This window comes from Sinohyriopsis cumingii, chromosome 4, assembly GCF_028554795.1.
Source record: "Sinohyriopsis cumingii isolate HCF-2022 chromosome 4, ASM2855479v2, whole genome shotgun sequence".
Taxonomy (NCBI): Eukaryota; Metazoa; Mollusca; class Bivalvia; order Unionida; family Unionidae; genus Sinohyriopsis; species Sinohyriopsis cumingii.
Window position 1 is genome coordinate 144,303,945 of NC_142964.1, and position 18,805 is coordinate 144,322,749.

An 18,805-nucleotide genomic window follows, 5' to 3' on the forward strand; every position below is an offset into this window, starting at 1 on the left:
TATGCATTTGCATGGAATGCTGGGTAAATTTGGTGAGACCGATTACAACATAATAAGTACACTCCAATGGCATCATAAACGTCCTCGTAATCTGAATGTACATATTGTAAGAGTTAGCTACCTTTGTCTATTTTGTCTCTCACCATTGTCACGGAATGGTGTAAATGTTGTTAATTAAATACATGTACTCGGGTTTCGTTTCTTTTCTCTGTACAACGATACCCGAGGGTGATTTTAATATGGTCTATGTATTTCGAAATCGTGAGTACGATTCGTCCTGTGCCACATGTGCAAGGTGCCTTTGATAAAGAATAACGAAAATTCTAAAGGTATAAATACATTACTACATGTAAAGGACCTTTACAATACAAATGGTTTTGTCAGCAAGCGGCCCGCTTAAAGGATTCGCACAACTCCAGCTGTAGGGGTAGGTAATGTTTTGGGTTTTAAGTGATAACTAGTGTATTACCATATTTGCCTTTGCATGTTATAGTTTTCTTTACATACCATAATGCGTGCATTTTTTATTCTTGTTGCGATGTAGATTTATATTGGTAATGTAAAGCTACATTTTTTAAAAGAATTGTTTACTATTGTCTTATCAAGCAGGGTTAGGTTTACTATTGAACCTCTGTTTTGTAATTGCCATTATAATATAATCTTTTTAACTTACCATGTATAACGTCCTTACGTTATGTCTGTATCAAGTGTAGTACACTGTATCGGGTATATTTTCAGCTGAGTGAGTGAGTTTTTGATGGTAGGAATATCCGGGGTGTCCGGTGTTGTCAGAGGGTAGAAACGTCCGTGTGTCTGGAGCGTTTAAGGTGCCGGAGCGTCAAATGTCTAGCGTCCGGAGTGTCCAGAGGGACTAAGGTGACCCAGCTGTAGAGCCGTCAAAAGACCAGGGGGTCCGAAGGGTCTAATATTTCAAGTGTCCGGAGGGTCTAATGTTTCAAGTGATCATAGTATTCCGAGGGTCCGGAGTCTATATTGGTTGTGAAATTGATTCAGAGGAGCTGTGGAGCGGATAAGGTGCACGGGTGACGGAGTGCATCTCCACACATGTATTTTTAGCTGTATGCTAATTCTGGGTTAGTACTGGAAGGATAGATTGTATATCCGTTCTTGGTTAGTGACATAATTTCGCTACCTGAGCGAATACATTGTTTTTACTATGTGTAAACACTTACATTGTTTACTATTTGAGTGAACTATATTCATCTTTTCATTATTGAATCATTTGTGAAATCATTTATCCTGTATTTTAGGGTTACTGAACTAAATTTATTTGTATATTTTTTTCATCTTTGAAACTGTGCGTTTTTATGTTAAATAGATCCAATATTTGGATTATAAATACGCACACATCTTCATAATCCATTATTCATATAAATCGCCACATTAAATCATATATCTGTGTCGTCAAAACGTGTTCTGTTGTTAATCCGAAATATCCCACCCGGTTATCTTGTTACAAATGGTGTCAGAAGTGGGATCATTTCGGATATAACAGAGCACTGAAATTGTTTTATTATATTTGTATGCTTTCTGTGTGTTTCAGATGCGTTTGACAAAGCACCAAGGTTAGGTAGATACCTAATATTACTTTATTTTTTGTATTTAATATTTTTGTTGCATTTCGTGAAAGAAAATACGGTTTGTGGTAATTGCGTGTTTTGTATAAAACTGCACTTTAAGGTTGGTCACCACCAAACTTTTGAAATGACTTCTATGAAAGAACTGGTAGAACTGGGGAAACAGTTTGGTTATGAGGGGGAGTCCCTTAGAAATTTCATTCGTGAAGAACAAGCCCGGGAGAGGGACCAAAGATTAAAGGAGAGGGAATTAGAAAGGGAAAAATTTGAAAGGGAACAACAAATAGAAAAGGAAAAAAAAGAAACCCAGAAGGAAATGATCGAACTAGAGAAACAGGCTGAGAGGGAATTGGAACGGGAAAAATTTGAAAGGGAACAACAAATAGAAAGGGAAAAAAGGGAAACCCAGAAGGAAATGATAGAATTAGAGAAGGGTAAGATAGAACTAGAGAAACAGGCTGAGAGGGAAAGGATAGAATGGGAAAGGGAAGCAAAGAGGGAGAAGTTAGAAAGGGAAAAACAGGTAAGGTTAGAAACTTTAGAGATGGAAGATAGAAATCGGCAGAGGGAACATCTAAGAAATTCTGAGCTATTGCAAGCTAAAAAAGAGGGGGAACATGATGTTAAACTGAGAGGTCCAAAATTGCCCCCATTTGAAGACGATAAAGATAATATGGATAGTTATCTAAATAGGTTCGAGAGGTATGCTACGGTACAAAAATGGAAGAAAGATGATTGGCCGCTCCATCTTAGCGCGTTATTGAAAGGTAAAGCGTTTGACGTGTATTCGCGTTTATCCACGGCCGATTCGCTCAATTACCCCGTGTTGAAAGAGGCACTTCTCAAGAAATATGAACTAACCGAGCAAGGGTTTCGCAAGAAGTTTAAGTATAGTAAACCAGAGAGAGGCGAAACATTCACCCAGTTCGTCAGTAGGACTTGCAATTATTTGCAGCGATGGGTGGAATGTGGTAAAGTCGTCAAGACATTTGAGGGCCTTGTCGATTTCTTGCTTCGTGACCAATTGTTAACAACTTGTGGTAAGGAGTTATATTTATTCTTGAAGGAAAGATCCTTCACAAATGTACATGAAATGGCCACACAGGCGGATTTGTTCGCCGAAGCTCGGGGAGGTTCGCAGAATGTCATCACGTGAGATGTCAAAGGTGGGAATCAGGTCAACGACAGAAAACCCAGGGAACCTGAAAAATCTGGTAGGAGTAACCAGGGGAAGCGGAGTGACATGCAATGTTTCATTTGCAAGGAAGTGGGTCATATCTCCCACTATTGTCCTAAGCGGAAGGGACCAGTCCAGAAAGTAGCGGTAGCCATTAGAGGCAGAAGATCGGTAAATGGAAAACTTAATGTTTCCCAGCAAGTTAAGCGGAAAGCGGTGCGTGAACCGGTGGTGCGTTCAGAGACCAGTCGCGATGTGATCCAATCAATCGGCACGTGTATTTTTCCAGAGGCACGGGTGCCGACCGCAAAAGGCACTGTTAACGGACAAGAAGTCACCGTTCTACGAGACACGGGATGCACTACTGTAGTCGTGAAACGGAGCTTAGTCCGCGATGATCAATTGCTTGGGTTTAAATCACCTTGCATGTTGCTTGACCAGACAATCGACCACGTTCCAGTTGCAAGGATAATGATAGATACACCTTTTTTGACCGGGACTGTGGAAGCTTTATGTGTAGCCAACCCGATCTATGAACTGACGATTGGCAACGTACCGGGTTCTAGACTCCCAACCATAGCAGATTTCCGATTCCCTATCATCCAGGCAGTGCAAACTAGGGCTCAGGTAAAGGAGGAAAATAAACCTTTGCGTAAGTTAAAAGTACCGGAAGCCATTACTGATATATCCCACGAAGAATTTCAAAATGAGCAAAAACGTGACGCGTCTTTACGTGCAACCTCTGAGAAGGCATTAACGGGTACCGTGAGAAAGTGTAAGAACGGGGGTTCCTCTAAATTCCTTGTTCGAAAGGATTTAATGTACAGGGAATACTCTACATCGGATAGGAAGTTCTTGCAATTAGTGGTTCCCCAGAAATTAAGGGCGCATGTACTATAGGTCGCGCACGAGTTGACTATGGCAGGTCATTTAGGCGTAAAGAAAACAACGGATAGGGTATTAAGAGAATTTTATTGGCCTGGCGTCAATAGCGACATAGCGCGGTTCTGTCGCTCGTGCGACGTTTGCCAAAAGACGAACCCTTAAGGGCAGGGTAACTAGAGTACCGTTAGGTCAGATGCCCTTGATAGATACTCCGTTCAAACAAGTAGCCATCGACATTGTAGGACCAATATTTCCGCATACAGATCGGAAAAACCGATACATCTTGACACTGGTAGATTACGCTACCAGATATCCAGAAGCCATAGCTTTGCCATCAATTGAAACCGAACGTGTAGCCGAAGCGCTCGTAGACATGTTCAGCAGGGTCGGAGTGCCCGAAGAGGTTCTTACGGATTGTGGAGCGCAATTCACCTCAGATCTTATGGCAGAAATTAGTAGGTTGTTGTCCCTTAAACAGTTACGCACAACACCTTACCATCCTATGTGCAATGGATTGGTCGAGAAATTCAACGGCACATTGAAGCAAATGTTGCGGAGAATGTGTGCGGAAAGACCGAAGGATTGGGATAGATATATGAACGCCCTTCTGTTTGCATATCGTGAGGTTCCTCAGGAAAGCTTGGGTTTCTCCCCGTTTGAACTATTGTACGGTAGGACAGTTCGTGGTCCTATGCGCATACTTCGTGAACTGTGGACAGACGAGGTCGCGGACGAAGAAGTTAAGACCACATACCATTACGTAGTTGATTTGCGCGAAAGATTAGAAAGTACTTGTCAAATGGCGCAAGACGAACTCGCGAAATCTAGTCGTAGGTACGCCAAGTACTACAACCGAGGAACTCGGAGTAAAAAATTTGACGTAGGCGATCAAGTGTTGGTGCTTCTCCCAACGAATAACAACAAGCTGCTAGTCCAATGGAAAGGGCCATATGAAGTCAGACAGGTGAAAGGCGAAATGGATTATATCATTGATATGGAGGGGAAGTCCAAGACATTTCATGCCAATATGCTTAAACTCTACGTAGCGAGACCTGGACAAACGATTGATAAAGGGATTTTGAATGTAGTATGCGTTGCGGTGATAGAGGATAGGTCTGGTGACGAAGCGGAATTCGTCTCCAGCACAGAAATACCCCTTGAATACCCCATGGACGTTGGTAAAGAAAGTATTGACCAGATAAATGTATGCCCTGAGTTATCGGAGGGTCAACGTACACAGATTATGGAGGTTTTGTCCAAATATCCAGATGTGTTCACGGACAGACCAGGCTGTACGGGTCTAATTCGACACGAGATCAAATTGAATACCACTGAGCCTATCAGGATTAAAGGATATCCGATACCCTTTAATGCACGGGAGACAATCAGCGAAGAAGTGATGAAAATGTTAGACCAGGGAGTGATCGAACCTTCAAACTCCCCATACTCGTCCCCCGTGGTGTTAGTCAGAAAGAAAGACGGGACCAACCGGTTTTGCATCGACTTTCGGCAATTAAACAAGATCACCGTATTTGACGCAGAACCAATGCCAGATATGGAAAGTGTATTTTCAAAATTGGCAGGTCATAAATACATTTCCAAATTAGATCTAAGCAAGGGATATTGGCAGATACCCATCGCCGATAATGCCCGCGAGTTAACGGCATTCGCGACTCCCAAAGGACTGTTTTAATTTAAAGTTATGCCTTTCGGTTTAGTCAACGCAGTGCGTCATGCGTTCGTCTCATGCACAAATTATTAAACAGAACGGAAAACGTCGACAGCTTCGTAGACGACATCTTTGTTTACACGCATACATGGGATGAACATGTTAAGGTATTACGGGATCTGTTCGATAGACTTCACATTGCAAACCTTTCAGTTAGGCCTACTAAGTGTAGCATAGGGTATTCCAGTCTGGAATGTTTGGGACATCTGGTAAGTGGACTAGGCCAGTTGCAACCTCATCCAGATAAAATAGGAGCAATCAGGGATGCCCCTAGACCAGAGACAAAAAAACAAGTAAGGTCTTTCCTAGGTCTAATCGGGTTCTACAGGAAATTTGTCCCCAACTTTTCGGCTATTGCCAGCCCATTAATGGATTTGACTAGGAAGGGGCAACCGAATAAAGTTTCATGGGGTGTATGCCAGGAAAAAGCGTTTAACACTCTAAAACACAAATTGGTAAGTGCACCAATTTTAAAGTTGCCGGAAATAGATAAACCTTTTGTACTGAGGACTGATGCGTCCGATACGGGTCTTGGGGCTGTTTTGCTACAGGAGCAAGGGGGGATGAAATTGCCCATTGCTTATGCAAGTAGGAAATTGCTCCCTAGAGAGGAAAAGTACTCCGTGATTGAAAAGGAGTGCCTAGGTTTAGTATGGGGAATAGGAAAATTCCATACATATCTTTTTGGGAGGGAGTTTACCTTGCAAACGGACCATCAGCCGCTTTTATATTTGAATAAAGCAAAGGTCACCAATGCAAGATTGATGCGTTGGGCGTTGTCTTTGCAACCATACAGTTTTCGAATCGAGGCAATTCGAGGGTCAGAAAATGTGGGAGCTGATTTTTTAAGTAGGGTGTAATTAGCAAATCATTTCGTTCGGTCTGAAAATTGGAAGTTTTAATAATGATTCATTGTTCACATTCCGTGATTGTTCTAAAAGTGATACCACTTTTTTTTAGGGGGGAGGTATTGTCACGGAATGGTGTAAATGTTGTTAATTAAATACATGTACTTGGGTTTCGTTTCTTTTCTCTGTACAACGATACCCGAGGGTGATTTTAATATGGTCTATGTATTTCGAAATCGTGAGTACGATTCGTCCTGTGCCACATGTGCAAGGTGCCTTTGATAAAGAATAACGAAAATTCTAAAGGTATAAATACATTACTACATGTAAAGGACCTTTACAATACAAATGGTTTTGTCAGCAAGCGGCCTGCTTAAAGGATTCGCACAACTCCAGCTGTAGGGGTAGGTAATGTTTTGGGTTTTAAGTGATAACTAGTGTATTACCATATTTGCCTTTGCATGTTATAGTTTTCTTTACATACCATAATGCGTGCATTTTTTATTCTTGTTGCGATGTAGATTTATATTGGTAATGTAAAGCTACATTTTTTAAAAGAATTGTTTACTATTGTCTTATCAAGCAGGGTTAGGTTTACTATTGAACCTCTGTTTTGTAATTGCCATTATAATATAATCTTTTTAACTTACCATGTATAACGTCCTTATGTTATGTCTGTATCAAGTGTAGTACACTGTATCGGGTATATTTTCAGCTGAGTGAGTGAGTTTTTGATGGTAGGAATATCCGGGGTGTCCGGTGTTGTCAAAGGGTAGAAATGTCCGTGTGTCCGGAGCGTTTAAGGTGCCGGAGCATCAAATGTCTAGCGTCCGGAGTGTCCAGAGGGACTAAGGTGACCCAGCTGTAGAGCCGTCAAAAGACCAGGAGGTCCGGAGGGTCTAATATTTCAAGTGTCCGGAGGGTCTAATGTTTCAAGTGATCATAGTATTCCGAGGGTCCGGAGTCTATATTGGTTGTGAAATTGATTCAGAGGAGCTGTGGAGTGGATAAGGTGCAGGGGTGACGGAGTGCATCTCCACACATGTATTTTTAGCTGTATGCTAATTTTGGGTTAGTAAGACCCAGTGTATTATTCAGGACTGGAAGGATAGATTGTATATCCGTTCTTGGTTAGTGACATAATTTCGCTACCTGAGCGAATACATTGTTTTTACTATGTGTAAACGCTTACATTGTTTACTATTTGAGTGAACTATATTCATCTTTTCATTATTGAATCATTTGTGAAATCATTTATCCTGTATTTTAGGGTTACTGAACTAAATTTATTTGTATATTTTTTTCATCTTTGAAACTGTGCGTTTTTATGTTAAATAGATCCAATATTTGGATTATAAATACGCACACATCTTCATAATCCATTATTCATATAAATCGCCACATTAAATCATATATCTGTGTCGTCAAAACGTGTTCTGTTGTTAATCCGAAATATCCCACCCGGTTATCTTGTTACAACCATTTAGAAGGTGCAACATCTCTCCTAAATGGCCATGATGAATGAGGCATATGTTAGGTTTATTTTAAGACAGATTTTACCCATAAAGTTAACTTCCAGCAAGACACAATTCATGCATACCGCTCCAGTGGCCTAGTGATTAGAGCATCTGCCTCCATTGCGGAAAGTCGTGAGTACAATCCCCAGCTGAATCATACCAAAGACTTACAAAAATGCTACTAACAGCTGCCTCGCTAGGCACTCAGCATTAAGAGGTTAGTGTTAGGACTGATTGGCTTGGTGTCAGGATAATGTGACTGGGTGGCGACATCATGATACATGTCTGTGGCATGATGCCCCAGTGTTAGTTGTTGTTGTTGTTGTAGGGTTTAATGCCATTTTTCAGCACATGATAGGCTATACACGGCAGCCAGTATTAATGGTGGAGGAAGAACCCGGGAAAACCCCAGAAAGAACCACCGACCCTCGAGAAGCTACTGGCAAGCTTTACTACACTTCATAAGTTTTCAAAAACAATAATCTCCTAGAAATCACCATATTATTCCAAAGACTGTTTTTAATAAAAAGAAAAACAATAACAAAAAATTCAGTTAATAATGACCTTCTTGTATTTTCCCCTCATGAACTGAAAATAAATTATGACATTTCTGTTGTTCACACCATAGTTATCAAACACTTAATTGTTCTGTACACCTCACCTGGGTTTGAGAAAAGTACAAATTACAAACCTTTTTGGGGACATATATAAGGGTCCCAAGGTCCCCTTCTTTTGGATCCTGAGTAGGCAGTTGCCAATCTGGGCCTCTCACCACCCTGACTCCTGCTCTCATCCATTCTGGCCACTGGAACTAAAAAAGTAAAATTTTAAATTTACTGTAAATACTAGCATTTTAGCAAATATTTCTTTTCATTTACAAGGATATCGAGTTTGTGTAAATTTCAATCAGTGGTGTGAAATATCTGTATCAGTATTACTGTTTTAGTTTTCACTATTTTAGTTAACATAACATTCCATTTATTGAATGCTATTCCATAACATTCCATATCTAACTTTAAATTTTCTACCTATATTTAGGTTGATTAATATTTTTTAAATTCAGATGCTAAAAGATATACAATCAAAGCATCCCAGTTTTCTTTCCTAGTTAATTATAGTGTTGCATCCTGAATTTGGAAATACTGGAACACAATTATTTGGCTAGATATGCAAAGAATAGACCTTCATACTGAGATACAAGTGTTAAAAATAACAATTGACAATATTCCAACCATCATATCAATACCTGCACTTTCAATTTCTAATGTTACTCATGCAACTTTTGAATGAAAATGAGAACTCCCCAATACAATTTGTTTATATATCAAAGAGCATTCTTCATATCTCTATTGCCAAAAAATGGCAAGAATGCCACAGGAAGTAACAGAAGTATATAACGTTGGTAGATATTCAATATAGGGCATAACTTGGATGCAAAACCAATAGCAAAAAGCACAGGTGCTCGACGCGAGCTTGATGTTAAGAAAAAAATCATAATCTAAAGGAAAACATTCTTACAGAGTGACAAAAATACCTTAGATTACCCCCATGACCCGTTCTGACATAGGACCCTCTCTATCATAATATATATTATATATATTATGATAGAGAGGGTCCTATGTCAGAACGGGTCATGGGGGTAATCTAAGGTATTTTTGTCACTCAGTATGATTTTTTTCCTTTAGATTATGATTTTTTTCTTAACATCAAGCTCGCATCGAGCACCTGTGGCAAAAAGAAGGTCTCATACTTTTCTTGGACCCAATGGCTCCAATCAAAGGACATAAACCAACAGCTGGTGTGGTACATGATGATAGGCAAGAATGTGATGATTTCATATTCAAAATATGAAAGTAAACATGCAGGTGGGACAAGTGAATTTTCTGAAATCACCTGTCCTAGAAATTTGATCAACCATGATGATATTATATTCTCAAAGCACAAAATAAACTGGTTCTGGACATAAATGTAATGAACAATGCTTTTCTATTTTAAGTAAAGGCAGTCATGTTTGATCATGGATCAGCATCACTTCAATCAGTCTGAAATGATTTCAGGTCAAGAACCTTTGAACCAAATTTGTATAATTTTGTTTGGCAGTTTTTGGAGAAGACAATTTTAAGGCTTTTTTTAACTTTTAGGCATGACATGCATTTGAGATAGGTGACTGACATGCATTTGAGATAGGTGACATAACTGTACATTGCAAGTCTAGAAAGCTCATCGTGCTAGTGTAGTAGGGATATTTGATATGATTCAACTGTTTTCCAATTTTCTAGTCTTGTACATAGCCATATTGGATAGATAGAATCAACATTTCAAGAAACTTATGCTTCTGCAGTCCAAAACAATACAAGCAGAATCTTTACAGCACACTGACCCCATGGCCTTATGGACATTAATCATTTGGTTTAACAGGTCTCACTCTATGGTCTATGTAGTTAAAACAAGGGGCATTTGCATTTATGCAAATTAATTAAATGATTATTTACAGGACTTATAATTAGTTTTAGATTTTGAAAGTGCTGATGATATTAGAGACACAATAGTAGATTAAGTTTCTCTAATTAGCAAGAGTATATTATATATAGATTTTAAAGAAATATATATTTTGTACTTGAACCCTGACAATCTTTGCCAGCCCTTACACATAAACTAAATTTACTTAACATTTATATTTTGAGGGAGAGGTTGAAAGTGAATGTGAGTCTGATCAGATATGTTGTTATCATTTCCATGTTTTCAAATCAGCTTCTAGACAACTCATTAGTGAGATATCAAATGTTTAGTTAAAACAGATCTGTGTACCAGATAAATTCAAGCCCATTGTATAATTCTGATATCAGGATGTCTCATGTGAAGTCTGCTAGGCTGATATATATACAGAGGCAAAAATGGTTAGTGGGAGCTTTTGAATTTGAATTGGGTACAGTGAAAAGAAACCATTAAAATAAAACGTAGCTTTACATTTGTTTGTTTGCTCTACCAGCTAATTCCCCAATAGAGCTGCTGCCTACCATACAACATTAGGATGACAATACAATAACACTACTACTGTATGATACAATACAACATATAATATAGGGATGATGATGCAATAAATATCATGATATGGATTATTACCTTGTCCATTTGTCTTGATGTAGTGTCTATGTTGATGTATTGGCAATTTAAACAAGTGGCAAGGTAATTAGTATCATCTGAAGATATCAAAATTATTTTGCAGATTCTAGATATGGTTTTGTTGCTAATTAGAATGCCTCTGCAATTATGTGACCCCTGAAACCAAAATATATCCAAATGGGAGCCTCAAATAAAACTGATGGGTTCAGGTTTAAAATTTTGTCAACCATTTTATCTTATCAAAGTAATGTGGTATCAAAAATGTTTTCATATTGACATTAAATTAAATTTATAAATTATTTTTTATGCTTGAATTTGTATTAAAATATAAAAATGTTTAGAATATGATTTATTTATTTATCATTCATGTTACCATATCAGACAAAAAGATATATTATGTTTTGTCATTGGAACAGTTGGTTTCACTTACTGAGTACGGGAACCAGTCTGATAACTAACATCTACCAGATAAATAACAATACACAAAAGAACAGCACCAAATGTTAAATGCATTTATTGAAGAGACATAATGCTATTCTTTTTATTTCCTCAACTTCAATTCAGGTCTATTGTCATGCAAAATACTAAAGTGCTATTACATGTACTTCAATATATCGATGCAGTAAAGAAAATATAGCAAGTTTGATATGCATCAATGAATCATTACACTGACTTTTTTATAGTAAAACTGATATAATTTGTACAAATTTGGACAAGGCTTTCAAGCCAGGATGCTGAGAAATTTGGTCAAATTCTGTTCAGCTCTGTGTGTGTGAGAGAGATTTGGATTTTTAACGTAGCTTTATCAATTTTCCAGTAATACTGCTACAATGTCTGCAGCATGGCAGTTTATAGTGATGTCTAGTACTGGGGCATCATGACTCAGACATGTAACATGATGTCCCATCCAGTCACACTCTCCTGACACCAGGCCGACCAGTCCTAACACTAACCTCTTAATGCTGAGCACCAAGAAAGGCAGCTGCTTGTACCAGTTTTTTTTTACAAGCCTTGTGTATGAATCCAGCCAAGGTTCCAACACAGGAACTGTCACATTGAAGGCAGATGCTCTATCCACTTAGGCCACCAAAGCAGTCTTGGATAATAGTAGTTTTTTTTAAATTTGTGTAATGGAGACTATTTGATGGCAAACCAGCAGCACTTGTAATTTTTTTAGATGCCTTCATGTTATGATGCCTCATGTGAAATTTGGTCAAATTCTGTTTCAGCTGATCTGGAGATTGAAGTATTTCAAAGTGTTTCTAATTTTAGTAACAGTACCATACTTGATGATGGATTAGCATAAATTGCCCAAAGGTCTTTATGCAAGGATGACAAATAGGATCAAATTCTATACAGCATGTGGCGAAGTCATTAAAAGCCTTTTTTATTTCTATTTTTAGTACTAATGTGAATTTGATGGCTGATTACCATGATTTATACAAATTTGAAATTTTGTTTGGTGGTATTGGGGAAGATCATTTTAAGATTTTTCCATTTGTATTATTCATGGCCATATTTTAGCAACCTGAAAGGCCGTTATACAAGAATGCTCTGTGCCTGTTTTGGCTGAAGTTGGTCCTGTGATTTGTGAAAAGTAGATAAAAGTCACTGTTGATGGATGAAGTGTCGTACCATTAGTTCACCTGACCATAATGTTTAGTAGTGATTACTGAGCTACAAATGTCGGAAAAAACTTTAACCAAGACGTACCTGTACTTTAATTATTGACCCCATGAAATTACCCAGGGGTAGACCCTTGGGCAAGAGTGGTACACAGAGAAAGTGTATTCCCAACATGAACATGAAGTGAAATGGTAAAGGAGATATAAGATTATGAAAATGATGAAAAAAGAAAAAGTCAAATATGTCCCCATCATAGTTCTTGAATCCATGACTCCAACCTAGGCCAGAACCCAGACAAAGCATCAATACTGAGAAAAGGGGAGTGTGTGACAACATTATATTCCAGAGAAAAAGTGAATTCAGTAAGAAGTTTTTAAGATATAAATATGGAACAAATGTTTAACCTACTTGGTATTTTGTCCATTAACATGCCCCACCCCACCCAGATGAAGAGCACAAATGCTAGATACCCACATCTTGAGGGCATAAAATATGAATATGTCATTCAGTTTTAGTCGCCTCAAACAATTGCTGTCATTATTATTAGTGCTGACCTATCACTGTCATTATGATATAAAGAAATTAATATTAGGATGTAAAAACAAACCACAGGCATGATAGCATTTCAAATTTTTTTACTGTTTACATTCAATATATTTTTGTGGCATGCAATTGAAAAGGCACAGACTGTTCTGATTCAAAAGAGGTATTAACAATTTTACTGACTGGATTAAGCAATTGTTTAAAAGAGTTAAAATTAGTCACTTTACTCAATCCAAAGTCCTATGTAAGAATTCTCCTCACAAATGCCAAATAAGTTGAAATAGTACTAAAAAAATTAAGGAACAAAATGATATCTAGCGACTTTCATTACACAATCCTGCCAATTAAAATTTTTTTATACTATTCCAGGATTCATTTTAAGAGAATCTGCAAGAATTACATGGAATAATGAGAATTAAAATGCCTCTAGTTGAAAAAATATTAATAAGTAATAACCTCACTGAAAAAAATAGACAATGTTGTTGGGACAATTAAAACTGAGTTGGGTTTTTTTCTGAAGTCTTTTACAATTCACACTGATTTTTAGAAATGTGCTACTTCTGTTTCCTAAAACATACAAGAAGAATCTTTACAGCGGTGTACAATCAACCCTCAGCCTCTCTAAAGATATGATGTGGCCTGGAAGCTGGTACAAAAAGTGTGTTAATAAATATTGATTAAATGGCTATTTAAAGTACCTAGCACAGACTTAACTACTTATGATCTTAGAGAAAAGATAGTGAGTTAATTGTCTAATCAGCAACTAAACATGTAGCCAGTAGCTTGTTTGTTTGCTCTACTTCCATAGCCTACCACCCTAGCTACATTAATTATACCATATAAGTGATCCTTCTATGAGTTCTTACTTGTAACATCTCAGTATCTACAGTATGACTAATAACCATCTCAGAAGCAACTGAACCCATATACCACTATTTCCAAGACAGCTGAAATAATAGTGCATAAAATAATTGCTTGACATTTTTATGTATTCAGGGCCCAGAAGCATACATGCAGAATGGAAAGGTAAATGTATGCATTTCCTAAATTTGATGAAGAAAAGAAAAAAAGAAAACTAGTAATGCTCTTTCTCTTTATGGTAATAACATGAAAATAGCATGAAAATTTCCATGATGTACAAAGTAATAAAAATATAAAGACCTTTAAACAGGGTACAATTGCCAATTTACATTAATTTAAACTCAGTTTTCTTGGTTGACTTGCTATTGTTTAATTGTGAATCAGACCATGGATATTAAGCTAATTAATTGGTTTGTATCAAAGTTGAAACCCATTACCTTTGTGAAGAACAGTTGTACTTGTAAAATGATGCTTTCTGGTATCCATTTTACAAGGTACAATGAACAGTTTGAGTGGCAAATAATGGGTTTTATTAGAAAGAGGAGGAAGAACTCTCAATATTCCCTTAAAATCAACTGTGCAAATATTCTGCATTATATTTTCATGTCCTACCTTAATTTCTTGATTAAATCTTTCCTGTATGTTACATTCTTTGATCAAATAGACAGTGCAAGGGATTTTCCCCGTCAATGTCCAGTTCTTGAATAGACCTTGCCCAATAATTATGGCTGAAGACTCCACATCTTTTAATATTGACAAGGGTGTCCCCATCAGAATAAATAGCAGTAGAAAGTCTCATTTATAGAAATATAATAGCTAGCCCACACCCCATTTTACAAAATACAAGTATGCTCCCATGATTACTTATTATTATTATTTATTAAGTATCTCTACTGTATTTTATAATATTTATGGCACTAAACCAAATCTAACGGCATTAATAATGCATTAAAAATCAACACAAAAGGCACTTACAAACAGGCTACAGTCAGAGGCAACTATGCTACATGCTTATAGTTAACCTATATCTTAAAAGAAATGTTGAAGTGATGGTCATGTATTTACTCAAATTCAATATTAACTGTTGTTCTAAAATGTAATACTAGCACAATGCACCAAAGTCTATTCAATCCTGATTAATAAATGCCCTGCACATTAACTGCCATCAAGAAACTTTCAGACGAAAACTGTCCATCGGTATGGAGTTTTACATTGTTGGCCAGGTACTAAGTGGGTCAAGAAAAGAAAAAAATCAGCTCTGATTGTCACAAATATAGGGTGGTACGAATCATTTTCCCAACCTGCGTGGCTTTCATTGCGACATAACATAAATCCTGTTTGTAATTGATCACACCTTTAGGTTGACCACGACCAAAAATGTCCACGTAATTTAACATTGAGTTTTACCGCATGTGTTTATCGGGGCGTGTAAATAATGACTTTCTAAAAGAATATGGATTATCAGGATTTTTAAAAAAAAAGTTAATGGTATGTGTAATAAAATTCTCACAAAAAAAAGAACCAAAGAAAAACGACACCCGTTAATGAAACTGTCGGTAGGCATGATCTGTTGGCCTATGACTTTTATAAGCAAGCTATTTCTTTAAAATAACAAGCGATTATAAAACAGCTGTAATTTCCATCAAGCGTTTCTCATGCACCTGTTCCATATTAACAGCGACTTTTAAATGTCAACAAAATATATTCTGTCCGATAGCTAATTGGTGAACACTTCGAACCGTGTCCGTAACATGCAAACTCGGTCTCACAATTACTGCTACAGAAGCGAAAGTGGAAAGTGGACGCCTCCTTTGTTCTGTATCATCTGTGCGCTTATAGATACTTATAAACACTAATATAATCAAAGCGTCCTTTTAACATAAATCAGAATACCTCACCTTTTTGACCTAACTGTACCCTGAGCATGTTTAGACCTAGGCAAATGATCATTTTGATACTTAATCGCGTGGAAATCATTATCACAACCCATGACCATTATTAATACAAAAAAAATAAAATCACTGCAAATAATTTCACACTTAAACATGTTTAATTTTGTATGGCCAGCACACGCGTATGTTTATTAATTCCTAATTGTAGTACATTGTATCAGTGCTTTGCTCGCGACAAAATACCATAAACAAACAGGAAGAAAATAACACAAGACATAAATATGTTTATTATTTCTGTCCAATCATTAAAAAAAAATATTAAGACATTCAGTCATATGGATAGAACTGGTCAAAATGTAAACATCTGATATTGCTTAGAGAACCTGTGCCATTTATTTTAATAAATCGTGTAACAGAAATAGTAATTGGTGCAATGGAAGACATCTTTTACAATAACGCTGGGGTACTGGCCGTGACACGCTCCTTTTTCACCCTGGCCAAAGAACCTTACATAACGCTGATCCTTGATGTTTAAAAAATATAAAATTAGCAATATATTTAAATATATTTTCAGAATAAAATACCTCTGCTGCTGTCATGTTCTAACGACACTGCCGAAGTATGTGCTCTGCCAGCTCGATCGATATGGCGTTTCAAGTGTGAGCTACCAGCAATACCTCCCTGGAGTTATGTAATTTCCTTCCTGGTTTTTTGGATATCAGTCAAGAGAATAAAGTAGTTCTATTAATATACGCCGTACGTACCTAAGCTTTATATTTCATCAATAAAAATGACCATTCTGAATTCTTAATTATGTATGTGTATATTTTGTGACAAGGTGGGTGAAGTGGAAGCGGGTGGGTGGAAGGGATCCCCTTCTATTGACGTGCTGGTGTTAGCGAGTGGAAACACTGGCTGTCTGATACTACATGGGCGTGTGTATTACCATAGTAACCCCAATACATTTTCTTGTTTCTTTGGGTTTTATTTCTCGATGATATCTTGTTTGGATTGTAGAAAAATATTTATAATAAGACTTGCTAATTTTGGTTTACCCTTAAAAACTGCACCAAAAAAAAATGTACGCCTTGCAAAAACAATTCTCTCTCTCTCTCTCTCTCTCTCTCTCTCTCTCTCTCTCTCAAAAGAAGAGGTGGATGTGTAAGGCGAGGATAATTCTTAAATATACGTTTAATTTGTACAGTTTGTTTGTTTTCTCTCCTCCGCGTCACAGGCTACTTCAGGCACATCAAAACATGCAGTCATGGATCTTATTGCGAACACCACTGGAATTTAATTAGAACTTTATTTATTAGGACTGGTGATAGAACTTTTTCGACTATTTGAGATTTAATATATATATATATATATATATATATATATATATATATATATATATATATATATATATATATATATATATATAATGACTACGAACAGTGCAAAACTAGTATCTAGCTAGCCTAAGCGCTTTCGACTCTTACAAAGACAACGGTTTGTCTGTTTTATTTGTTTGTCTTGTCTATGTTTTGTATTTGCCTTTGAAAAAGACTCATTAAGAGTCGAGAGCGCTTAGGCTAGCTAGATACTAGTTTTGCACTGTTCGTAGTCAGTTTATTACATTTATCTAAATCAATCCCTGACAAACGTGATCCCCATCTGGATCCAGTGCACTTCATCATCATGATCATCTTTATTTCCTTCCATGGAAGATTACATGATATAAGAATAAATCATCTGAATACAATCAATAAATATTAAAAAAAAAAAAAAAAAAAATATTCTATATTGGAATACAAATTCTTACACAATATCAATCAACAAAGTGTTCGTCAACTCATAAGTTGCAAGTTTCAGTACCTTATTTACAGAAGATAGCTGCACACTGCATGACAAAGTATGCTGCATACAGGACGAATAGCTTGGAGTTTTCTTTGTCGATTACTCCTGATGGTAACCTTTTACCTAAAAGATATTGTAGTTGCAGCTCATCTTCTGCATTAAATAACGTAATGTGCAGGCTCAGGGGAAATTTATCAGTAAGGAAATCCCAGAAAGAATTTCGAAAGTTCGACATATAAGGACAACTAACACAACAATGAAGTATCAAGTCTGTATAAACATTCCCACATCTAATACACATATCAAGCTGTGTTTGTGGAACAGCAGCCCATAGTTTAGCTACATATGTAAATACCTTAGTGTGTTGTCTAGTTTTAGCCGACTGCCACACTGAGGCAGGTCGTAAGTATTCGTGTATCGAAGAGAATCTATCAAAATCTGCTTGATTAGACATACGAACTCTCCAGAGGCTATTTTCAAGACCAACAATTTTTGACCTTACAATTTCTTTCCAATTATGTTTATCTGGAATTTCAGAATGATGTAAATAATCAGTTAGATACCCGAACAAGTCAAACTTCTTTGAGGTATAATATAAATTTGAAATTAACCCGCAGCTTGACATGCATCCGCTCAGAATGAAGTGAAATAACGCAACGTTAAACACACGTTTAGTATGTACATTGTTAGGCATCAAACACAATCTGTGTAAAAACATCAATTTTCTTCTATCAATTTCGGACTGCGCTGATGTCCATCCTAGCATTCCCAGGGCAATGTCTGATCTTGTATGTATTGGAAAACCTTGTAAATGTTTGGCAAAATACCTCAGAGTTTTATCCAATAAAGCGAGGTCGCTTTTTGAAATGTTACACCATAATTCACTTCCATAAAACATTGAAGGGAAAATTACCTTTTTAATTACATTTGCAGCAACCAAAGGATTTAAACCATTCGGTTTAATGCCAATACCAAACAGACCGTGAAAAGATTTTTTCCCTTTCTTGCATGCATCGAGTATTGCGTCATGCGACGTCAGCTTTGAGTTAATCCGGTGACCCAGGTGTGTTGCCGAATCGGTGACCGGCAAACATGACGGGCCAAGATACCATTTCATATTGATAAAATTCTTGTATTGGGGTCCGAAAATGATAATGTATGACT

General features: G+C 37.1%; 1 protein-coding gene across 2 annotated transcripts in view; it reads right to left on the reverse strand.

Annotated features, from left to right (window-relative positions):
* The window catches only part of LOC149802249 (E3 ubiquitin-protein ligase MIB2-like), a 112,312-nt gene extending 95,802 nt beyond the window's left edge, over positions 1–16,510 (reverse strand). The window contains exons 1-2 of one of the 2 annotated variants that reach the window (XM_089956675.1): positions 16,384–16,510; positions 8,446–8,565 (exon numbers count right to left, since the gene is read on the reverse strand). In XM_089956675.1, coding sequence (XP_089812801.1) covers positions 8,446–8,565; positions 16,384–16,398 — 135 coding nt within the window. In that variant the 5' untranslated portion in view covers positions 16,399–16,510. Of the gene's footprint in view, positions 1–8,445; positions 8,566–15,568; positions 15,706–16,383 lie in introns of those variants that run through there. The other variant, XM_089956676.1, reaches the window with a different exon arrangement.
* Positions 16,511–18,805: the final 2,295 nt, after the last annotated feature.